This window comes from Amphibalanus amphitrite, unplaced genomic scaffold (assembly GCF_019059575.1).
Source record: "Amphibalanus amphitrite isolate SeventyFive unplaced genomic scaffold, NRLGWU_Aamphi_draft 000469F_arrow, whole genome shotgun sequence".
In the NCBI taxonomy this organism is placed as follows: domain Eukaryota; kingdom Metazoa; phylum Arthropoda; class Thecostraca; order Balanomorpha; family Balanidae; genus Amphibalanus; species Amphibalanus amphitrite.
This window is the reverse complement of record NW_024881963.1, coordinates 375,967-400,446: the sequence shown is the minus strand read 5'-3', so window position 1 is coordinate 400,446 and position 24,480 is coordinate 375,967. Positions and strand designations below refer to the sequence as shown.

The 24,480-nt window shown below is 48.5% G+C and overlaps 3 protein-coding genes across 12 annotated transcripts in view; 2 read left to right on the top strand and 1 right to left on the bottom strand.

Moving 5' to 3' along the window:
• Positions 1-21,164, bottom strand: part of LOC122392107 (cohesin subunit SA-2-like) — a 40,007-nt gene extending 18,843 nt beyond the window's left edge. Inside the window, exons 1-9 of one of the 10 annotated variants that reach the window (XM_043386639.1) lie at positions 21,126-21,164; positions 15,229-15,336; positions 14,482-14,648; positions 4,927-5,083; positions 4,451-4,679; positions 3,717-3,895; positions 2,259-2,432; positions 1,782-1,986; positions 1,317-1,411 (exon numbers count right to left, since the gene is read on the bottom strand). In XM_043386639.1, coding sequence (XP_043242574.1) covers positions 1,317-1,411; positions 1,782-1,986; positions 2,259-2,432; positions 3,717-3,895; positions 4,451-4,679; positions 4,927-5,083; positions 14,482-14,648 — 1,206 coding nt within the window. In that variant the 5' untranslated portion in view covers positions 15,229-15,336; positions 21,126-21,164. Of the gene's footprint in view, positions 1-1,316; positions 1,412-1,781; positions 1,987-2,258; positions 2,433-3,716; positions 3,896-4,450; positions 4,680-4,926; positions 5,084-14,481; positions 14,649-15,228; positions 15,337-21,001 lie in introns of all 10 variants that reach the window. The other 9 variants (XM_043386636.1, XM_043386641.1, XM_043386635.1 and 6 more) reach the window with 9 other exon arrangements.
• Positions 5,519-9,211, top strand: LOC122392109 (peroxisomal (S)-2-hydroxy-acid oxidase GLO3-like). The gene is made up of 7 exons (XM_043386647.1): positions 5,519-5,625; positions 5,943-6,082; positions 6,524-6,675; positions 7,053-7,173; positions 7,480-7,614; positions 7,978-8,471; positions 8,821-9,211. The coding sequence occupies exons 1-7, from the start codon at positions 5,596-5,598 to the stop codon at positions 8,883-8,885; spliced, it is 1,137 nt and encodes a 378-aa protein (XP_043242582.1). The 5' UTR covers positions 5,519-5,595; the 3' UTR covers positions 8,886-9,211.
• Positions 21,165-22,360: 1,196 nt separating the features above from the next.
• LOC122392103 (uncharacterized protein KIAA0754-like) overlaps positions 22,361-24,480 on the top strand; it is a 39,915-nt gene continuing 37,795 nt past the window's right edge. The window contains exons 1-3 of the mRNA XM_043386630.1: positions 22,361-22,795; positions 22,957-23,387; positions 23,560-23,788. Coding sequence (XP_043242565.1) covers positions 22,753-22,795; positions 22,957-23,387; positions 23,560-23,788 — 703 coding nt within the window. The 5' untranslated portion in view covers positions 22,361-22,752. The remainder of the gene's footprint in view (positions 22,796-22,956; positions 23,388-23,559; positions 23,789-24,480) is intronic.

The window sequence follows — 24,480 nt, the reverse complement described above, 5'->3', positions numbered from 1 at the left end:
GTGCTGAGAAGGCTCGGGCGTTAGATAGTGACAGCTCTGGAGGGTGTAACTGAGTACACTGTTTCCAAAAAAGACGGGGCTCCATCTAGCACATAAAGAGCGAGCCTCTCCTGGCCGGAGGAACACTTTAGAGGGCACGTGACCAGTCAAAAAAGCCGAAATTTCATGGCCAGCCCTCTTCTCAGGCCCGACGCCCCTGGTTTTTATCTGTGGGGTTTAATGAAATCACAGGTGCCAGCCATGAGCCCAGAGAGTCTCCCGAACGTGATGAAGACGATTTGGAAGGTCGCACGTAGAATCCACCCGATTTGTGCGCTGAATTCATCTCGGAGGTTGCGCGGTACACATATCTCTAAATTCTGCGAAAAAGAGGTTACTCAGAACACGTGCTGTGGGGGACGCCCAGGAGCGAGAAAGAGTGTGAATGACACCAGGTATAAAACTTCCAGAAAAGGTGATTCAAATGCACTAATTCATTTTGAGATATTACTACTCGATTTGATGTGACGGGCTGTTAAAATCAGAACATATTTTTCTTTCCACCCTGTATATTCCGTTTTTTCGGAACTCAAAAAAACTTTTTGGATTTTTTGGCTAATATATCCAAAAAATGCATTTTTGATTTTTGGGGGTCAAAACTCAAAAATTTCACAAATCCGAGATAGCAGTTTTGTAGCCCTGTCAATTCTACACCTTTTATGTCTTGATCATTTTTCTGTATCTTCAAAGCTGTAGGCCTGACAGCTCTTCTCGCGAAGGTCTTTTTTGTGTCGAAAATGGCAGAACATGACGTCATTCTGACGTCATTTGTGGCCAACCTATCATAGCCTCTGGAAAAATTTTTGGTCACAATGTGTAAAATTGATGCCCGGAGGGGTCCTGAAAGTTTGGTGGCGATATCTCCAGCCGTTTAGGAGATATCGACGGAAAAGGACAGGGGGGGGGGGCGTTTCGGCCCCCCCCCCCCTACGGGGCGCGGGTTAACCAAGGCCCTAAATACATGGGGTTAACGATGTGCGCGGGGATGGTCGGCTGGACGTCTCCGACGTGGTCACTTCCGACAGAATTGCAGCGTAAAAGGTGGCAATTGATTCAGAGGTAAGGAGATTGATAGTTGAATGTGTATCCCGATGGCTTTGTTTTAGAAACTGCGCCACACGTATGGAAGTGAAACATTCCGCGTTGTCATGTGAGCGGGCTTTTTACGTCAAACTCATCATTCACCCTCCTACCGCGGACTGTCTCGCCAGCTGCCCTCAGGGGACAGCAGCTGCTGGGGTGAGCGGGGAGGGACGGAGGGCCGAGGGGTGACCCACCTTCTGTCGCTCCACCTCGTACTGTCGCTGGGTATTCTCCAGGTTAATGGAGACGGTGAGGGCCACGTTCACCAGTGCCGTCATCAGCTTCATCGCTGGGGAGGGAAGATAGACGGTCAGGAAAAGAAAAGGCGCGCCCACCACCATATTTTGGTTGAGTATTGTGAAATGACAAAAAAAAAATCGAATAAAAAACGTCGTGAAACGCCAACATACGTCAATGTAAAATTATCTTGCCGACAAAAGTTTCAGCTGAATTACTCTCACCCTAAGGCACAAGTTCCTCCTTGCAAAACCCTTCTTTTCCACATGAATTCGTAAATTAGGCGTCAATCGTGGGTCTAGTCATAAACCTCTAGTCTATACACATACAAAGGTCTATGGTCTAACTTAGACACCCCCAATGTTCCCACAACCCACCCTCATTCCACCCGTTCTAAGGATCCGCTGTACACCAAGACTGACCTGCCAGTGTAGCGGTGTGCCGAAAGGCGCGGACCTGCGAGTCGGTCAGCCCGGTCAGGAACGAGATGACGTTATCCATCAGATGCTGATCGTAGATGATGCTGTACTGACATTGCTTCACCAGCGTGCCCACAAAGTCGCAGAAGTTGGCGCGGAACTTCTTCCACTGCTGGCCCGTCTGGATCAGCGGGTACTCGCCAGATTCCTGCGTGGGAAGGATGATCAGTCAGTCAGTTGGGCGTGTGTTGGGGCATGTTTGATGGAAATGTAGAAAAAAATGATGCATTCTTCATTATGCTTGCTGATATTTCATTTCGAAGCAACAACAACGGTGATATCAAACACAACGGTGATATCAAACACATCATTCATTTGAGACATGATTTACATTCGGCAGCACCGTTGAGAATTGCCGAGTTCACAAACAATAACCGAAAATCAAATATCAAGCCCATCGTTCGACAAAACATCACGAACCTCGTCGAACTCCTCTGTCATCTTTCTGATGATGGCCACGTCCTCCATGGTCTGCTGCATCTTGGCGGTGATGACGCCCTTGCAGCCAGAGGCGGTGATGAAGAACTGGTTGAGTGCCAGCAGCGCCACGTTGCGGTTCACCTTGTACTGGTCGATCCACTCGTCTACTACGGTCTGAAATTGGAGGGAGACGAGACAGTGTAGGGGAGGGGAGGAAATGTTAGTTAGATCGACGTAGTAAGCTGTCAGCAGCGTAACGTTTGTCGGATTCATAAGAATGGGGTTATAATATACAGGGTGTCCGGAAAGTCCTGGCGCTTCTTTTGGACGCCGTCTAAAGCGCGCTGTGATTATTGGACATTCAGCCAATCACCAGACATGACCCCTCGTTGACCGCTCAGCTAGGGGTCGTGTAAATATGACCCTGGAATCGTGCTCAGTGATGGGTAAATGGGTAAAGATGCGCCTTATCGCTGAATGCCTGCGCGCGGCGGCCGGGTGCGCCTTGAACGAGGCGCGAGTTGCAGCGCAATGCGGCGTTTTTCGATGAATGGTTTAGCAGGTAAAGGTTTATTCCGACTCGGGAATTCCTTAGAAAATATCCTCAGGCTGGTACGACCGCGGTATGTCAAAACTGCCGAGAACGGAGCAGCATTTCAGCGCGGCAATCGAGGAAAGTGCGGGGCTCTGATGGACACAAATGTCCCATCATCTTCGTCAATGTCGAATAAATGAATAACAGGCTGGTCCACGAGGGGTTCCTGGACAGCCACATCAACCCGAGGGTCAAGACGCCTTGCCCTAAGGGCCACTTCGCATTTCAACAGCACAGAGCGCCCTCCAACAACGCCACTGCCGTTCAAGCTAAACTGACAGAGGAGCTTGCCGGGCCAGATCACCGTGGCGAAATGAGATCAGGCCGCCTTATTCTCCTAACCTGACCCGCTCGACTAAGGCGTGCTACGCGTTTTGTAGAACAGGATCTAGGCCATTCATCACCCCAACCTGGAGTCGCTGAAGAATCACATCATGACAGCATGGGAGAGCCTGGAAATGCCCCACATCGTCAAAACCCACAGGCGCTTCCTCCCCTACGTCGAGGCCGTCGTCGGCGCCGACGATAGTTTCATTGAATGAGCAGTTAGCAGAAGGATGTGGCTTGGTGTCCCTGGTCATTGTTTTAATCCATTGATGAGTATCTATGAACCAATGGCATTTGTTTTAGAAAATGTTGAAAAGCGCCAGAACTTTCCGGACACCCTGTATACCTGCCAGTGAAAGTCCATTACATAACGACCAGACTTTATAGACAGCATTTGGTCACATCTGCGTATTTATGATAGGCACATCAAGACTGAGTGGCAAAAAAACATATGAGTAGGAAGAATGATATAAGTAAAGCTGCACATCCTTTTACATCACATCCCATCTTCTGCGCCCCGTGTCGACGCCACCCACCTGAAGCAGTGAACGGCCTTCCTTGACGATTTTGTACAGACTGGGCTCCTCGTCACCGACTCCGTGCTCGTGAGCGCGGCCGCGGCCGGCGCGACCGGCCCGGGTACGCTTCCCCGGCGGGCCGTCATCGAGCATCATAGGCTCGGCGGCCGGCTCGGCGGGACGCTTGATCACCGCCGCTGTAGGGGAGGGGAGAGGGGTTAGGGAGACCGTGGCGATAGGTGACAGAATGGGGAGGACACACGAGCCAGAATAAATTGTTCAACTGGTTACTGGCGGAAGAATTCGAAGCCTGTGTCCGTCAAGCCACAAAGCCTGTGTTCGTCAAGAAGCATCGTGAATCTGATTGCCCAATGAGAATGCTGCACAGATTTAATCGATTACAAAAATATGCAACGCAAAGCAGATTTCTTTTTCGTTTATGCCTCCCAAGATGCATGCTCGACTTCCTGCACCCTCCCCCCCCCCCCCCACCACCACCATTCACGGCCCCCACCCGCCCTCAGGCAGCGACAGCTGTCAGTCAGCAGTTCATTCCCACGCCACATATTCAGCGAACCAGACGCCACACCGTCAAACCTGTAGCCGCGTACTGTCAGCCCTTGATAATTGTGCCGTTCTAAAACACACGTTCAAAGCTGCACATCAAGAACAATGCGTCCCTTCGACTCAAATTCCCTCCTAGAGAGTATAAGAGACATCCTGAGTCCGTAGCCTCCTCCCTTTACACTCACATCGTCCTCTGCCGCGGCGAGTCATCGATATGGTGATGGGCGGAATCGGTTCGTACTGCTGCTGCTGGGGCGGCTCCGGAGACAGCATCGGCGCCTGCTGCTCCTCCTGCGCCGCCTGCTGCTGCTGCTGCTGCTGCTGCTGCTGGAGCTGCTGCTGCTGCTGTTGGAGCTGCTGTTGTTGTTGCTGTTGCTGCTGCTCCAGTTCAGCAGCTGCGTACATCTGCTGTTGCTGAAATACAGGGTCGTGACGGAGCTTAACAACAACACTTAGTGGGTCCAAAATTGTACAAAATACACAAAATACACTAATGCGTGTGTATTACTGAAACCGAAAACTTACCAAAATTCCCACCGGTGCTGCAAAGTTTTTGATCAAAACTAACGAAATTTCTAGGCTTCACCCATCTACTCCCTCGATTCACGCAGCATCGGCGACCGTCTCGCAGTCAGGTGTTCTCACACGTGTCGGGACGCACCTGCACAGCCGCCTGCTGCTGCAGCTGCTGCTGGTGCAGCAGGAGCTGCTGCTGCTGCTGCTGCTGGTAGTGCTGCTGGGCGTCGAACGTCGCCGCCTCGTAACCCTGCTGCTGGTAATGCTGCTGAGCCGCATAGTCGACGCCCTGGTACTGAGGCCTGAAATAGGACGATGGTGGTGTTACACGAGGCGCATGGGCTATTAGGGACAACTATCCGATAACTTAAGAAAGAAAGAAAAAACTTCCGAGACAGTGCATCTCGACAGACAGATAGGTATGCATTACTTAAATACGACACGTAATACACTACAGCCACGGTAAGCAAGCGTGCATAACAATTCGTAGCTACACTAATAATCTAAAACGCCTGTTAAAAAATAAGTCCAACGTCGAGCATCATCCACTTTCACGGTATCCATTCTGCGATCTCGCAGACATCTACTTCCTGTCTCGTAGCGGTCTTTTCAACACAACATCCCGCCTGGCGCCTCATTGGGCCTCTCTGCTCTGGCAGCCGTCCACCCCCCCCCCCCGCTACTCCTCCCCAGCGCAGGCGCTCGTCGCGCCGACCTTGCCCGCTGCGCCGCCCAGTTTACTTCTGGTAGTGCCCGGCGACAGGGGCGGCACTACGCGGGCGGCGACGACGGCGGAAGGTGCGGATCAGGCGAAATGAGCGCGCTACCAGCTCCACCCACACAAGTAAGTCGGTGCTGTGCAACGATTTACAAGACGTTTCTGGATAGACGGTTTCTATGCGCATAAGTATAGACGCTCGTGTCCCTAAATGAATTTTAAAGGACTGTTTCAACAGTTTAGATGGCCGTTTTGCATTGCTAGTTGCATTAACAACTGTTGATAAAACTGAACTGACATAACAGCCACGCTGCGCAGTTGAGCGCACGCTTCTCAGAACCAAACACCAACCACCGCTGCGCACGAGTCCCCGTTCTGTCTGTCTGTGTTACATGCTCCGGGCGCGCAGCTCAACGGTTACTTCTGTTTACTCCCGTCCACAGACGATGTCTAGTGTGGTCTGCTGTATCGACGACCTGGAGCGGACGGCGCTGGCCCGACTCGACAAAAACACCAATGGGTACTACAACGCCGGAGCGGACGCCGAGCAGACGCTCAAAGAGAACGTGACCGCCTACCAGCGGTAAGCGTGTGGAAAGGATGGGGCGGTAGGATAGGATAGGACAGAATCGGCCTGTCCCAGCTGACAAGGCACAGATGGCCGTTCAATCACAGCTTAAGTGATGGTCATCATCAATCATACATGCTAGTCTGATAAGGCAGCCAACTACAGGCTCCAGTTCTCAGAATCAGTTGCAGCCGAATAGAGGTCAAGTTTTCCAAACAAATATCGTATAGATTATTTATACTTCAAAGCCACTTCATTTGAAAATAATCAAGTGCCTGCTTAAAATGGGCAAAGGCCCTCCATGCGAGTCCTCTTAGACCACCAACATATCTTCATTACTTTTTGCACTACCATAGTAAACCAACGTCAGTAATCCTCTCTCCTCCAGTTCACCCTTTCCCTGTTGCAAAGCATACCATTAAGTGCATACCATTAAGTTTATGTGTTTCTGTGCAGGTACCGTCTCCGACCACGTGCTCTGGTGGACATCTCACACGTTGACCTGACCCAGACCGTGCTGGGTCACCGGGTCAGCATGCCCATCGGCGTGGCGCCGTCGGCCATGCAAAAACTGGCTCACCCAGACGGAGAGTGCGCGAATGCCAGAGGTAAGCACTCAGTAGGGGAGAGCGGGGCACTCAGTAGGGGAGAGCGGATCACCCAGACGGAGAGTGCGCGATAGCCAGAGGTAAACACTCACGCTCAAACGGCATCTACATATAAACGAGCCGGCAAGTTTTAGAATAGACTAAAAAGGTCTCATAACATTATCTAGTGATTTAATGCTGGGACATTACCACAACCAAAATCTAGCTTTAGCGAACAAAGGATTCAACGATTCTAACTCACACATGGAAATGGAAGAAGTTATTTTGAAACACGGATAAAAACGTAGGTGGTAAAATGGGCGTACTGACGAGTATCGAGTAACGCTTCTCCATTAAAGCCCATGCCTATAAACTCCTCTCTGCCCCGTCCACCACAGCGGCGGAGGCGATGGGGACCATCTACACACTGAGCACCATATCAACTAGCAGCATCGAGGAAGTGGCCGCCGCCGCGCCCAAAGCCGTCAAATGGTTCCAGCTGTACGTGCTGAAAAACCGGTGAGACAGGCGCGCTTAGAATCTCAAAGTGGTTTACTATTTAATGAAAGACGATAATGACTGGTTAGAGTTCGAGTGATGACTTCGATTTTTCCCTAGTAAAAAGTTAATGATGAATAAGCACGTCGTCCAAGTAATACGATTGGAACACCTGATTGGAACACCAATACGATTGGAACGATTGGAACATGAGCCATCCAAGGACGGAGCCGCTGCTCTGCTTTCTTCAAATAAAGATGTAAAGCAGAGCTTAAACTACCGCCACCTGATCCCCGCTCCACCACTGACCTCGCCACCCATCCACAGGGACATGACGCAGCGGATGGTGGAGCGGGCCGAGAGCGCCGGCTTCTCCGCCCTGGTGCTGACTGTGGACGCTCAGATGTTCGGTAAACGGCTGGCCGACGTACGGAACGGCTTCAAACTGCCGCCGCACCTCAGGTGGGTTGTCAAGGAGAGGTGGGGATTGTTCCGCCTGACGCTCTGCTTCAATATGTCCATTTATGAACTGAAGACCGATTATCTGTCGTATATGGAGGGACGTAGATGGACGGGTCAACAGCTACGCCGCGGAGTGATAAACAATAATCTAATCGCCGACGCACTTCAATGATATAGTAAGGGGAACAATCGAACCAACTCCCAGTCTTGCCTCGCCCTCAACTAAGATGTAATAAAAAAACGCATGTTCAGAAATTACTGACGGCTTGTCTCAAAATCGTCAAACTAACCCCAAGTTGACATCTTGCTCAAAGAGATAAGTCAAATCTCAACACAAACTTACTATTGGGTGCATGCCCACAGCCTGGCCAATTTCGACGAGGAATACAAGAAGAACGTCAAGGGCAGCGTCGAGCAGTCGTCGGGCATCAGCCACTTCGTGACCAGTCAGTTCGACCCGTCTCTGTCCTGGACCGACCTGGCGTGGCTGCGCAGCATCACCAAACTACCCGTGCTCGTCAAGGGTATCATGACCCCCGAGGACGCGCTGCTGGCGGCTGAACACGGCGCCGGGGGTGTCATCGTCTCCAACCACGGCGGCCGGCAGCTGGACGGCTGTCTGGCGGCCGTGGACGCACTGCGGCCCGTGGTCGCCGCGCTCGCCGGCCGCCTGCCCGTGTTCATGGACGGCGGCGTGCGCCGCGGCACGGACGTCATCAAGGCGCTGGCGCTGGGCGCTCAGATGGTGTTCGTGGGACGGCCGATGCTCTGGGGCCTTGCGTACGACGGCCAGCGCGGCGCGCAGCTAGCGCTGACGCTGCTCAGAGACGAGCTGCGGCTCGCCATGGGACTCTGCGGTGAGCAACTGACCGCGCTCGGCCGGGAGGGCTAGACGAGACTGGGTAGACAGACGAGACTTGGCGGGGGCAGGCAGACGATCAGGGCTTATGACCAAATTATTCTACATCGCGGGACATTAACCGTCAATAGATAGAACGGATTGCAGATAACGCACTGTGACCGACAAATCAATTGTGTATGTGACAAGAAGTAGAAACCTAACTGGTCCCGGTCGTTGAACTAGCCCAATAAAAACAAAAAATCGAAAAACAGCACGGCTAACAAAAAAAAAAACAACAACAACAAAAAAAAACTAGCACATCCACACTACACCATTCATTGATAATAGCTTTCTTCGTTTTACAGGTGTGACCAAAGTGGAGGATGTGACCGATAATATCCTGGAGAAGTCTGACCGGTCAAACCTCTGAGGCAGAAACGCATCACCGGGAAGGAATGCTACAAACGCGCGTACATGAATCGCGCCGCTGTCGCTGTGTTTCGCTCCAAGCAGGGGTGCACAAATAGAGGTAGAGGGTTTCGTCTGAACAGTCGACTTATATTTGCAGTTTGCACAAATAGATCAGTTCAGAGCTAAGCGTGTGTGGGCGTGTGATTAAAAATGACTTTGGAAATTGGTTCCGTTGTGACTAGGCATGTGACATTGTCCACTGTGTAAAGTATTTTGGAGTTTATATATGTAAAGCTAATACAGATACTGCGATTGGGTGAGCCTACGAACTAAGGATCTTTGTGAACTATGAATTATGGGCGAAAGGGGATTCAAGCATTTAACCCGGCCGGGCCCGGGGGGTAATCCCAACCACCGCAGCCCGGGGGGGGCGTTTTTCGCCCCCCCCCCCCCCCTGTCTAACTCCGTAAATAAGAGAGCTACGGAAACAAAAGCGATACCAAACGAAAGGTCCTTACGAGACGATTCTAATGCACCTAAATTTTTTGACCTCAGGTCAATTTTCAAGGTCAGAGGTCAAGGTCAAAGGCCAAAACCGGCACATGTGTAGTGATCTCAAAGTAAGCCTTCTAGAGGACGGCAGGCTGCATCAAACCGGCAAAATTGGGTGTCAAACGAAAGAAGAGGATCTGAGGATTCTGAAAATGTGCTCTAAATTAAAGGTCAAGGTCAAGGTCACGCTCAAAATTGACCTCAAACTTTGCACTTTTTCGCACATCTTGCGTGCTAACTTCCAAGATGTTTTGAAATGTTTTGAGGCTTATCAGTTCCCTATTTGTGGTTCATCTTACGATACAAGGCAGCTCAAAGGTCAAGGTCACACAAGAGTATCCCTGCTAGAGGCTATTTCACTTATTAAGTTAGTAATAATAAATAAGACAATTTTGCCATCCGGAAGCTCTAAATGAAGGCTTAGAGGAAAATAGATGCCAGATTCGTGATCAGCGGGTACAAATCCATCATAAACGACCTTTCATGTGTCAAGGTCAACCAGAGGTCATTCGAGGTCACATGAGGTCAACATGAAACTTGACCTTTTCCGAACAAAATATATATCATTCGACGCGGCTTGACAAGGCGAATGCGATGGTACCACTGCCGTAGCTCTAGGACCATTTTTGTCGAAGTTATTTGCGAAAAACTAAAACCACATTTCGGGGTCGTTGACCTGACCTCTGACCTCAGGTCACCAAAACTATTTTTCTATTTTTCTCTTGGTCAAACGCTACACAGCCGTGCTCGTAATTTGTCTTTATCTCTAAAACTCTATTTTTAGCAGCTATTTGAAGTTTGCGTCTGTGACGCCGAAGTTTGCCGTGCAGGGGTCTAGAAAAATGGACCTTGTGACGTCATCAAGGGGGCTAGGTCCAAATTTTTTACTTCAGAAGATGTCAAATTGATGGGAGAAAAGGTACTGAAAGTTTCGCCTTCCTATCCCTAAGCGTTCGGGAGTTATCGCAAATATTCGCCAGGGGGGGCGAAAAACGCCCCCCCCCCGGGCCCGCGAGGGTTAATAAAATGGTAATTCATAATCCAAAGACAAAACATACTATTCTCTAAATTTATGTAGATTATTATCTAACTGCAAATTTACAAATGAACAACTAAGCCCAGATACATTTTAGATGTCCACACCGACCAAAAATTTACGTCAGGCATAATTCCGGGGATCTTTCTCATTCTAAGCATATCAAGTGCTCGGCTTTTCGCACAAATATCAACTGGCGACATTCTGTGAAATGGTTGCTGAGACTTACACCAGTCTGACTTACACTAGACTGCACCAATGACGGTCCATGCAGTTAATTCATTAAGACACAAAAATAGCGGAGTAGAATGGAGTGATGCCTTTAGATCTCGTCGTTTGGCCAAGCCTCGACATCAACAAGCAAGCCTTTAGTTCGCTTTGTTGTTTACATCTCATATTCCACGGTAGCTGACCACACATCCCGACACTAGCTTAGTCGGAAGTCATAAGGCCGGACAGCGCCTCTGAACCGCACCACATTTCTACAACATTCGCGCAGAGTGCTGTCCACACCCACCACTTGTTTTTTTTTTTCACAGCCTTCAGCACTTAGCTAACTAGCTGTCCAGGCGCCACCCCAGCGAACCAAACACCCAGTAGTGCCCTCTATCGTGGTTTCGAGGAACGTCCGAGGAAACTAGGGACACCCCCAGCCCACACTGGGCCGGGGGCCCGGAAAAGTGCTAGAAATTATCTGTGATTGAGTTGTTGATCTCAGTGACAAGCAAGCATGCTAAAAACGAAGTGGGGCTGCTTAACCCTCGCCGGACCTATTGTCGGACCCCCACCCCCCACCCCCTCGGCCGGCCGAGGGGGAGGGTTGGTACGACCCCTTTTCGCCGTTTCGCCCCTAATGGAGCTACAGCCTCGCGGAAAAAACGAGCGTGTGCGCCGTTTCAAGACGGAACGATTGATACCCGATTTTAAGGTCCCAGGTCCACCGGTAACCTCTGAGGTGAAGTCAAAAAGCCCAAGGTAGGGTTTGGTTTTTGGTAAATAATTTCGCAAAAATGGCCGCAGAGCAGTGATTTTGGCACCATCGTGTTCGCCTGGCTCAGGCGCGTCGAATGGTATACTTTTTGTCCGGGTGAGGTCAACTTAAGGTGTTGACCTCGAGTCAAGGTCAGGTCAGAACCCATCAGGCCACGAACTTAATCGAAGGAAGTCGTATTGCATATCATTCGATTCGGGAGGTCTTTCCGAGTCCATTGGTGGCTTTCCCGAGTCGCTGGCTCAATTTGATCATGAGTTATTGACGAGAAACTCCTATGACTGTAGTGACGTCATAAATGACGTCACGGAATGTCAAAAATGCAAAAGTAAAGCATCGGATCTTGCAAGGAGTGCATGAAATCACGATTCCGTGTGCTTGAGATAGTTCTGAGATCATTCCATGCGCAAAAACAACAGTTTCCTTATTTCCCCATTTACTTTTAATGGTGAGGTCACGTGATCTCGAAGAGTAGCAGGCATTAGCAAAAATTGCGAGTAGGGCATGACAGAAAGATGATTAGTGGTTTGTATGGCATGGTCATTTTTAGCGGCTCGAAATAACATTTCTCAAAAAGTCTAACTAAAGAGCAAGTTGTTGTTGATTATCACTGACTTGTGTTTGGGGGTTAATAATGACTGAGTTTTTCAGTTTGGCCCAAAATTTTTGACAGCATTGTGTGCGTTGATCAATTCTGAGCTCAGGGACATATATTTTATTCAGATTATACGCGTTTGTTTTTCACAACTTCCAGCGCTTTAAAGAGCGCCGGGCCTTCAGTAGAGCGGCGAGGTGACAATTGCCCCTACATCATGTGGTTTACTGGCGCATATCTTGAAAAGTAGCAGGGAAAAGCAGCAAAGCACCTATATGGAACGAAAGATGAGTAATCAGAGGCTAGTATAAAATGTTCATTTTTAGCCGCTCGAAATCACATTTTTATAAAAGTCTAATTAAAAAATTAGATATGATTTTTAATTACGTCTTGCAGCTGCTTGCAAAAAGCTAGCTTATCTTGCAGAAAAGCGATGCAATATGTGAGAATGATGTTGGCACAGTGAACAACAGTGCCCTGAACTAGTCTGACAGGAAATTTCGTTCAAAACAACTATTGGTCAGCTAATAAATAACCACTAAAGATCATCATGAAAATTGGTAAACGTGGTGGCCACTAGAGAGTCAATTGTCTTGTGTTTGGTGACAACTGACTCAGGGGCTCCGCCACGGTTTTGGGATTGGGGGGGTCCGACCGAAAACACAAAACCTTGCTGGCGGATCCAGGGTGGGCATTTTGGGCGAATTCATCCTGCCCCTGCAGCTCCCGAAGATGATGAAAAATTGCCGCTTTTTCTACAGCTCAAAGAAAACTTAATAATTTTATCGGGATAATTTTGCTTTAAACCGAAAACCAAGGCTCAATTTGCACAAGAAATCGAAAACCGAGAAGCGGAGCCCATTGGCATCGACATGGCGACCTCTCAAATCAACGTTTTTGAGCAATGGAGGCCGTGTTGCGCGCTCCAAGGGCGGTGTTAGCCATCAGACAGCGCATTAGGCTCTCAGTGACTGGCATGCGCTTGGGAACTCAGGGACCTTCATAGGCGCTCAGATATCTATGTAGGCTCTTAGCTGCCAGTGCCGGGTCCTCCAAGGCCGTAGTTAAAGGAAAGCGCAGGGCTTTAGGAGTCGGTGAAGGGATTTGAAAGCCCTGCCCTCATACATATAGCAGTATGGAGCCCTTAGAGACTGACATTCAGTCTCTATGATCAGAGAGTGACCTAGCTTGACCTGAAAATGGATATCAAAATGCTGCAAATGAATCAAAGGTCAGGTTATGCAGGGGATCCTGTAAGAGTTGTGATTTGTAGACGTATCTCTACCGACGTGCATTCAGAGTCCTGTGCAGATTATTGCATATTACCTCAGAACGGTGTGAGGCTGCTTAGACTAGTACGGTGCTTGAAAGACCGGCTTAACCCCCCTCCCCCAACACTATCGGTTGACCTCACATGGAAAAAGGATTCTCAGATCGCTTTGAAGCTCTTTTGGGGCGGGTATTGTGTCTAGGTGTCCTCATCCTGCAAGCTGGACCTCCCTCACGAAATTATAGCCGAATTCTAGCATGCTGACATTGGCGGCGGAACGGGGAGGGCACCGGGGCACCGTGCCCCCTTTGATTTTGGCATTTTAACATTAGCCCTATGGGCGTTGCATGGAAAGAATGGGACCAAAAGTCGGCAGTGCCCCCCGTTGATTGAAGGTGTTCCGCCGCTACTGCATGCTGAGCTAATCCTATAGCAATCTTAAACGCATTCATTTTAATAACAAAATGGTAGAATAATGACACTCCCGTACCTACAGATAGGTCGGCGAGAGTTGAGCGCTTCGTGTGTCACATTTTAAGGGATCCCTACATTTCTAGATCTTAAATTCCTTAGCTTTGCGACTGTCAACACTGCACATTCTAAATTATACAACACATTCTGTGAATGATTTAGTCATTCTTACGCGAAAACAAGCTTATAGGTATTCGGAATATTGGGGGGTACTGTACCCCCCAGGTAAATTATTGAGGGGGTCCGGACCCCCGCGTACCCCCCTGTGGCGGAGCCCCTGCAACTGACGACCTCATTTTTGACCTTAGGGAAAAACTGGCATCGGAAACGTATTCTTCGATCAATTTGGGATTAAATGATACCTATTTTGTTCATATTGCGCACAGTCAGTTTGGGGGAATTTTTAGCGCTTTTTCGGGCTGCCGGCCTACAGTGCAGCCGTTTCATAGCCAAAAGTTTTATACGAATAATGAAGTAAAACATACATGAAAAGATCATAGTCCCATCTTTTAATCTACCTTCTCTGCTATGTAGTATGTAAGCCTTACCTACGACTTGTCCTCTTGTGTACACCATATTCAGCCAAATATGAGCCCTATACCACATTATCATCCAGCCATCCCAACTTCTCACCATCCTTTCTCCTTCACACTGCCATCCTCCCCCGCAGCCCCTACCCTCTCAGTTCGTCTGTACTCACTGGTGCACTGGCGTCTGCTCCATGTGACTGTAGGGCGTGGCCGGCACCGAGTAGGGCGTCGCCGGGTCCATCTCACTGTACGGAGTCATGGGCGGCGCCTCATAGTCGGTCGGAGGACCCTCGTCCATCCGAATCCGCTTCCCGCCGCCCACTTGTCGGTGCATCATCTGAGGGTCGGGGTGAGTAGCACTGAGTGGATTTGTGTATATGATTTACACCAACACAAAGTAGATGGCGACACTGACAAAGGTGGCGTGGATCTGGTCACAATGAAGCTGGTATTTGTGAGTGTGAGTAATAATGAGTGACGAATGAAATTTTGTCCCCAGCCCCACCCATCCATATTGGCCTCTATCCTCAGTCTCATTCAATATCCAATAACAAAATAGGAATGCATCCATGAGAGGTAACAACACTCATGCTACCTGTGAATATTGTAAATTGAGACCTATAGACCTGAGTGGAACTAGGGAGCTCAGCAATTAAAAAGACCTGATAATATTAACTAGTATTAAAATAAAATAGCTATATCCAAGAAATGGTTATCAATGCAATATTGGCCGTTTGTCGAAAGTATCAAATGTTCACTCAAATGTTCACTGCTATAAAGTTCATTGGCCAATGGCCATGGCCAGCGTCCTGACTAAGTGTTGGGGTCTTGAACTCTAAGATCATCTGGGAACAATAAATACAATGTTGGATCTCCAAACTTATTTCTGGAGCCACTAAAACGCATTGAAGACTTACCTCTCAGTTTGAGCACAGGTTGGAGCACACAACTTAGTCCCTTAACAACTACCAGCAAATGGCTTAGACATCATTTAATTGCAGCAACCAGCTTCAGACTACCTACTTCTGAAAAGCAGTAGGTACCTTTCATCATCACATAAAATAAAAGCACTGGTAGGATAAGCTGGTTACCTATGTAATAATTAAAAATTACTGCTTTAACCCGCCCATGACTGGGGTATTTTCCATAATGCGAGTGACTGAGGGGGGCTCTCCTCCAGTCCAGAGCCCCCCCCCCCCCCCCTATCTCCGAAACTACTATCTCCGTCAAAATACAAAGGCCGTCTGATAGCCCTGGAAAAACTGTCGAACGAAACCTATTTTCATTGACCTCAAGGTCACTGATGACGTCGCAGGTCAGGGTAAAGTAAAAATTATCGGCATTTTTGCTTGTTTACAATTTAGGCACTGGCCGCCAACTGACAAGTCCGATCAGGCTCAATTTTGGTTTACACACTCCTTGATATATGCCTTAGATACCCTGAGGGTACCGAACTTTTACTTCGAATTTTTCAGGTCAAGGCCAGGTCATCTTAGGTCACGAAAATTATATATCATGTATCGGTCACATGACGCATGTTTTATGGTCCATTTTACACGTATATTTAGAAAATAATGTCTGTAGCATTTGAGGTCATTTTTGGCTGAATTTAACAGAGGTCAGGTCAATTTCAGGTCAGAAAAGGTCAAATTTTGAAAATGAAATTTTTCAACAAAAAGTGGTCTATCAGATGCAGTTTGAGCTCAGGAATACGATGATGCCAATTATATTGCTGTACGATGTCAAAAACGTACTGAAAAATGGTTTTTGAAAAAATATAATTGTAAAATTTTGACAATAATGCAAATAACTTGGCTATTTTGAAGATATTGGGCTAAAACTTGCTAGAGTAGTTTATCAGTGTGTGTTCTATCACATATATTCCGGTTTTTGTGAAAAATTAACAACTTTTTGAAAAAATCTAAAAATATATTTTTTGTAAAAAACATATTTTTCAAAATTTTCAAAATTTCGAAAATTCGAGATGGTAGTTTGATAGCTACGTGTATTTTTAGTCCACTGATGCAAAGAAATTGGATCTAGCTTTAAATCTAAGCTCTTGAGAGCGTTTGCCGTAATGCAATATTTTGAATCAAAATCGGCCGACATGACGTCACTCTGACGTCATTTCCAGCCAAACTATGGTAGGCAGCTAGAAAGTTGAAATTTAACACAAGGTGTCAAATTGATGCCGCTGAGGGTATTGCAAGTTTCGTGATGATCCGTGAAACGGTTTAGAAGATATTGCCGAAAAACGGTAGGTAGGGGGGCTCTGTAGAGGGTATTAGTATATATTAGGTCCGAGTGGACAATTGTGACGCTGTTGATACAAATATGTAACAGCAAAAAACTTAGGGGCCCTGATCGGCGGCCAGCTAGTACTCTTGCCGGCGCTCACATACGTGCTGGTTGCCCCGGCAACGGGCTATTGACCAATGAGAAGCGAGGAAAGTGCAACGTCACTGCGATTTTTCATATACCTGTGCCCCCCTGTAGCGCGCTTATCATTGGTCAATAGCCCGTTGCCGGGGCAACGTGCACGTATGTGTGCACGGCCGAACAGCGCTAGGTTTTAGGTTAGGTTAGGTTGTAGGTTTGTAGGTTTTAGGTTTTAGGTTGGTAGGTTAGGTTAGGTTAGGTTGTAGGTTTGTAGGTTGTAGGATGGTAGGTTGTAGGTAAAAGGTAAGGTTAGGTCAGGTTTGATTATGTTTTTTCTTTTATTTCCAGGACATATAAGTATCATTTTTGGATTCAGGATGTCAAATAATGTAAGAATATGAAAACTTTATCTTTTAACAGCCACTCGGACTCAATGTATACTTTTACCCTGTAGAGCCCCCCCCCCCCGTCATGCGTGGGTTAAAGCAGTAATTTTTAAGCAGTAATAATGTTAATTAACGTTATCCTCTTTTAAGGCCATTAGCTTAAGGATAACTTAAAAGAACAAACCCAAAAGAACAATTAATATTTTTGAGCTACCTCAACCTACTTGTGTCCCAAGTCAATCACATCTCGGCCAGGGACAATGTCACAGGTTCTGATCCTCCACTGAACCGACCCGCACAGGGCGAAAGCCCACCCGACGCTCCCTCTGATCGCGCTCAGCTGGGAAACTGAGGCAGAATGAAAAAACGTCGCACACGTACCCCATTAGCATTGTACATTGTAACGTGAACGGGCTCTGCAGCAAGATAGCTTCTCTCCAAGACACACTTCAGCTTGATTCTTCAACGGACATCTTCCTGGTTTCTGAGACGCATCTTGCAGCGGAGGTTTCCGACGCAGCAATTCAAATTCCGGGGTACAAGCTCATGCGAAATGACAGCGGAACGACCAAAGCTCACGGAGTGGCGGCTTATGTGGCTGAACATCTTCAAATCGACAATGTCAACGCTTCATTCCGCAATGTCTTGTCATTCCGCATGACCAGGTTCGACACATACATTTACGTGGTGTACAGGCCCCCTTCATACTCAGCAGTGTGGCCAAAATTGTAATGATGCGGGGAAATCCACCCATAATGAAAAGTATAATCACATCCTAAAAATATAAATAAAAACATCCACCGGCAGCCATGACTTATAATAACAACCTCGAACCCAAACGTCTAGGAGCAAGAGAAACAGAAACCTCGCAAACTCTCACAACACGCCAAGGCAACTATTCGAATAACCAAAATGTTCAAATATATGACACGACTTAAAAACCTCATGTATCATCCCGAATATCAGAATGCCTTCATAGTTTTATTCTACATCATTTTCTCGTGACACATAGGTATCAAAACAGTGCTTACAACGGGTCAAAGTCAAATTTTGTGAAAATAATGACATCCTTTCCGGTCTTTTTTTCTACATCTTCCCCCTAACGTAAAATGAATTTAGCCACACTGATACTCAGCTGCTGACAATGACTGCCTCCAATCATTTCTCACAAGTAGCTGCATCGACAAGGAAGCCGTGCTCCTAGGCGATTTCAATCTCCCCACTATAGATTGGAGCTCACCTGACGACCCGACGAGACACGCCTCAGCATCTGACACCCGATTCAGCAACTTGTTCGATCTGCTCGGCTTGACGCAGTGGGTCACGGAGCCCACATTCCCACGCTCGGGGAACATTCTTGACTTGATCTTAACAAACGAGAACGATCGAATGGGGCTGGTGTCGGTCCAAGCTCCTCCTCCTGGCTGTGACCACTGCAGCATCCACTGTCAGTACTTCTTTGATGTTGAAATCGCATTGCAACACACCTCGCTCCATCACCTCTTATGGGAAAGAGGGAGATATGGAGACATGAATGCCATCTTGGCAGACATAGACTGGGATTTCGAATTCCAATGCCTCACTGCGCAAGAAGCACTCAAGAGATTGATGGACATCTTATGCCCACTGATATCTCAACTGATACCAACTGCCAAGCAAGGAAATGCTCGTCGGGTCCCATGGAAAACCAACCCACCTTCTTCGCTCAAACGTCGACGAGCATCCACCTGGTCAGCATACAAACAAGCCCGAGCATCCTACGGCAAGCAAGCGCCAACAACCCGATCACGACTGAATGATTTCTTAGGCGTAAACAAACAACTCCGCAACTTTGCCGTTCGCTCGCAGATCGACTACGAGAAGACTCTCTTGTCTAAGTTGAAAGAAAGCCCGAAACTGCTCCATGCCTATCTGCGCCACAAGAAACAATACAGGTCATCAGTCGGACCGCTGAAGGCGCCTTCGGGATCGATCATCGACGACCCGAAGTCGATGGCAGATGTTTTTGTTGAGGCGTTTGCTGAAACGTTCTCCAATCAGGATCTACCCAACCCAGCTTCTCACCAGTCATGTGACGCGATACTTGAACATGTTGAGTTCACAGTAGAAGACGTCAGGACAATACTCTCCCAACTGTGCGTCAACTCCGCCATGGGGCCGGATGGTCTTCACCCTCACCTGCTAAAGGCTTGCGCTTCGAAGCTAGCACAACCACTGCACCGGATCTTCAAGCTGTCACTGTCAGAGGGAGTCTTGCCTGCTCTCTGGAAACTGTCACACGTTGTGCCCATCTACAAGAAGGGGTGTCGTCTCGACCCCCTTAACTATCGCCCAGTGAGCCTCCTATCAGTACCATCCAAGTGCCTGGAACGTCTGATCTATCGTGAACTGCGCGATTTCCTGACAGAAAACTCAATTCTTGCAGACGAACAGTTCGGATTCAGGTCGGGACGATCAACCGAAGACCAGCTTCTTCTCACTTATGACTATATATCAAAGCAGTGGGATGACGGGCACATCGTAGACCTGATTCTCTATGATATCTCCAAGGCCTTCGACACAGTGAGCCATGTCGTCCTCATCGAGAAGCTCAGGTGCATCGGTCTTCGAGGAACCATTCTGACATGGCTGCAAGAATTCCTCAGCGGGTGGTGGTGAAGAGCACCCTGAGCACCCCAAGAAGTGTGCGCAGTGGCGTGCCACAAGGCTCCATCCTGGGACCAGCGCTCTTCCTTATCTATATAAACCATCTAGCGACCCAGCTCAGGTGCCAGTACAAGATTTTTGCGGACGACTTAAAGGTATACATGTGCATCACCAAACCTGAGATCGACATGTCGAATTTTCAGTCTGATGTCAACATTCTGCACACAACCGCATCATCATGGGGCCTGAGCATGAACCTGAAGAAATGCGCCGTCATGAGGTTCCAGAGATGATTCCATGCGCCGCTGAGACCCACCTACTTCTTGCAGGACGAACTGCTTCCCTGGACACACTCCCATGTGGATCTGGGAGTCACTGTCGATGACGACCTGAAGTTCCATGGGCAAGCAAGAGGTGCAGCAAGGAAGGCGGGTGGCGTTGCCCACAACTTTCTGAGAGCTACCCTCTGTAGAGAGCCGGACTTCATGGTTCATGTCCTCAGTACACATATTCGCCCTGTCCTTGAGTACGCGTCGGTGGTGTGGAACACTGGTTTTGTTGAAGACTCTAAGAGACTTGAGGCAGTGCAAAGACTCTGGACTCGTCACGTCAGGGACCTGAAGGACAAGACCTACGAAGAGCGGCTCAGATCACTCAACCTGTACTCTGTCAAGGGACGCCTACTGCGGGCAGATCTGATAAAATGCTGGAAAATATTCAGAGGACGTTGTCCGATAAAACCGGCAGATCTCTGGGACATTGCAACCGACCATCGCACCCGAGGCAACATGTACAAGATCAAGACTTGTCGCTGTCAGCTCGATACCAGGGCGCGTTTCTTCTCGGAGAGAGTTGTCAGCGAATGGAACTCTCTACCCAATCAAGTCGTTAACTCGGAATCCATATCCGAATTCAAGACAAGCCTGGCAGAAGCTCTAGGCAGCCGACTGTTTGAATATGACGCATGAGGGCGTCACGGTGGAAGCTTCAAGCAAGTAGTCCACCATGTGAAGCTCACCGAGTCCAGGCAGACAACGAGCAATGTCTCAATTAAATCCTGTGTCACATTCCCGAATATCTGTTAGCAGACGCACTATTCCAGCTCTCACGTGTACCTTACTCCATCTTACCGTGGGAGTATTGGCGCGTCTCTGCCATTCTTGGTTTCCTTCCCATCCCCATGCATTGGACCAAATTGGACGGGACGTGGAAACCTAACAGGTGAGTCTAACAGGTGAGTCAAACACCTGCCTTTTCCCAGTTTTAACGGTTCACTTACATGCGACTCCAACTCAGCTCAAACCTTGGCTCAAACTCAACAGACTGAGACATCCGCATAAAAATATCTACGCCTAATTTCCAACACACTTTGGAAAAATAACAATAGAATCGCTGAATTTGACAATCATGAGCGACGTTGGCAAAATTGCGTCAAAACCGGCGCAGGCCTGTAAACGCGGGAAATGAAAGTCAGACCGATTTCGACAATTTATCTAAAACTTGTGTAAAGGCTAAAGAAAAATAGTTTTCATGTCTTTCAAACATATTATTCGGATGAAAATACAAACATAATGGCTGCAATTTAAATCAGGTTTTTATCATGGTTTTTTATTCAAGCAAATTTCTTCACTTATAAAGTCATTTAAAGGAAGATCGAAAGTCACAAAAATTTGAAGGAATACAAAAATACATATATTTAATAATTCATATGCAAAAGCTACCTTTTTTTGACACCTTACCTTACCTTACCTTACCTTACGGTATCGGGATTTTTAGGCTTATAGCCTGTCGTACCCGATCTCATCGAGCTCCTGGTATTTGGCTTGTCGAGGATCAATCGGAATCTGGAATGGTGTATCGTAAGTGGGACCAGTGTGCATCCAGCCTCGCCTTGAAGCAGTTGATCGATGGGGCGCACACCACCTCAGCCGGGAGTCGGTTCCAGTCGTTCACGACCCGTAGAGCGAACGAGGATCGTCGCACTCTCGAGGTTGCCGGACATTTCCTCACTTTGTATGGATGCCCACGAGTAACTCCATCGGCCAGCGTGAAGAATGTTTCAGGGTCGGTATCGAGCCCTCCGTGAAACAGCCGGTACATGAATATCATGTCTCCTCTACGTCGTCTGTAGTAGAGTGAGGGCATCTTCAGCATTCGGAGCCGCTGCACGTAGGGTTCGTGACGGATGTTCTCAACCAGTCGGGTTGCCCTGCGCTGCACTCTCTCGATCAGTCGCTGGTCCGCTCTGTTAAACGGTCCCCACACGAGGTTGCCGTATTCTAGATGCGGACGAACCAGAGTCTTGAAGAGAAGAGGCAGGGTGATCTCATTAATGAGGGAGAACGACCGCCTGATAACTGCGAGGAGCTGAGTTGCCTTTGCCGCTGCTGATGCAGCATGTTCACGGAACTTCAGTTCGGCGTCCACGTGGACTCCCAGATCCTTTTCAAGGCGTGTGCTGGCTAAGGAGGTGTTGCCCAGTGTATAAGTAGCTCCACAATTTCTTGTTCCTAGATGCAGCACTGTACAGCACTGTTACAGCACAGCACTGTTGACACATATTATATTTCTTTTCCGATTAATATTTGCAACAGCTGTAAGTATTTTTGTGCTTCAAAAATCAGCTGTTGCCAGGGATGGCTCGGTGTTTTCACGCAATAAGCAAGTCAGCGGTGGTGACGGTGGTGACCAAGGCCCTATATAGAGGTGGTGACCAAAAACAAAACAAAGGAACAACGGGAACAACGTCGCCATTCCGCGTCGGTTCGCGACGGTCGCTGGTTGGTCGCTGGAGAGATTTGTGTTCGCGTGTTGGTCCATTTTGCATGATACATAACTGTGTTTGACTTTAAACGTCAAATAAATCTACAGGTCTTGTGGCAACAGTGCTCAAGACAAGAGAAAGTCACCAGCTTCTCATCATTATCGGGCTTGGTATTTATCTGCAATTCAAGTTCGATTGAGCCGTCACTAGAGATTATTCTCGCTGGAGTTGCATCGGTCAGCTTGTGTGGTTCTACCAAATCGGCCATGAAAACTATTTCATTGGTGTTCTTTTTCTTGGCTCTTGGTGGTAAGTGTTTCATATTTTATTTATTATTATATTTCTTCTCGCTTTGTCAATGTGACTAACACACCAATTTTCACCACGTTTTCAGTTTCCTGCTTATGTAACATTTTAAATCAGTGCTGAATGCTGTATGCAACCCAGTAACAATGTATTCTTTTTTACAGCTTCACCAGTATTGTGCCAGGATGCTGCTGCTGCCGAGGACGGTGCTACTGGAGTAGCTGTGGCACCTGCCCCTGCTCCTCTCCCAGATGAGCCTGCAGCTGCCAGGTCCTCTGATGCTGAACCTGATGTCCCTGCTGTTGAGCCTGAGGCTCCAGCTGAACCCGCGGCTCCAGTAACTGATCCCCCAGCCCCTCCCACCTCTGCCCCTGATACCCCAGCTGATCCCACCGATCCAGTCATGACCACCTCAGCTCCTGATACCACCACCACTACTTCTACTACCACAACCACTACAACCACAGTGGCTCCCACACCACCCGCCCCAGAGCAGGGCTTGTGGACGGTCCGGGATGATACTGGATCATCCATCTGTGTGCTGGCTCAGATGGCCACACAGATGAAGGTCCCCTACCTGAGCTCCACCAACAAGGTGGGTGTGGATGGAGGATGGCTGACATGCATTAACTTGGACCATTTTGTTTGAAAACATTTCAATCTGTTCCTTCTTTTTATCATGCTTTTAAAGTACAATATCCAGCTGTTTATTCAACCATCAAAGCATCTCCAGCTGAGTTCACATCGGCCCCGGTCCTCTCCGGCAGACCCTGACTGCGGTCATCAACGTGCCAGCCAACGCCAGCTCGGAGGGCTCTTGCGCGGGCGGCGAGTACATCCGCGTGTTCTGGCCTGAGGGCGTGGCAAGCGAGAAGGCTAACTTCCTGATGGTGGCGTTTGCGGCCAACCGCACGGCGGGCCGCTACAGCGTGGACACCATCACCGCGCGGCTGCTGATGGACGATGACAACTTCCCCGACCACGCCGAGGACGTCCGTGAGTGAGCTGAAGGGAGGGGAGGGGAGTATCGGCAGAGGAAATGGGGGGGGGGGGGCGCAGGGAATGGATGAATTTCTGAGCGAGTCCCACAGTTTATGCTCTCTGATTCAAGCTATCATCATGAGCGATTCCAGCATTGGCTGTTTTTTATATTCATGTGTTTGAAATGGAAAAGGTGTAAATTATAAGCATGGTACAAGCTATAAGCTGGGAATTCTTTGAAGTACCTTTTGAAGTCTTCAAAAGGTACTTCCAAGAATTCCCAGCTAATTGAAGTACTTGTGTCATTCGCGGTATGCACTGCAAAAACTGAGATTCGAGCCATCTTTATATTAGGCCGTTTGACTCATCGGAAATAGGACGGCTGTAACTGTCGAACGATCTCAGTTCTGAGGCGATTTACAACGGCCGGGCGCTCGCCGAAATTCCCGTAATTTGGAGCGGACTTTGTGCCATTATCCGGCCGTAGCCACTGCATACCGTCTGTACCCTCGCGGCTCGTGAGCAATTGACTGGAATGGCCGCATCCGGCGCGCGACCCCCTCGCGCCTACACGGTCTACGGTCAGATGGGCAGTGCGGTCTGAGAATAGCCGCACCACGTTTTGTACTCGGGGAGCCGAGCTATCGTGTAACTGATTGGGTTTGCGGAGGGCGGGGCGGAAACGGGACGTTTTGGAGCACAGTGGC

Excerpts from the sequence above, each read along its gene's own strand:
- LOC122392109 (XM_043386647.1), top strand. The coding sequence starts at position 5,596 with ATGAGCGCGCTACCAGCTCCACCCACACAA. Across the intron at positions 6,676-7,052 it reads AGAGTGCGCGAATGCCAGAG|CGGCGGAGGCGATGGGGACC; the intron begins GTAAGCACTCAG and ends CGTCCACCACAG. Across the intron at positions 7,615-7,977 it reads AAACTGCCGCCGCACCTCAG|CCTGGCCAATTTCGACGAGG; the intron begins GTGGGTTGTCAA and ends GCATGCCCACAG.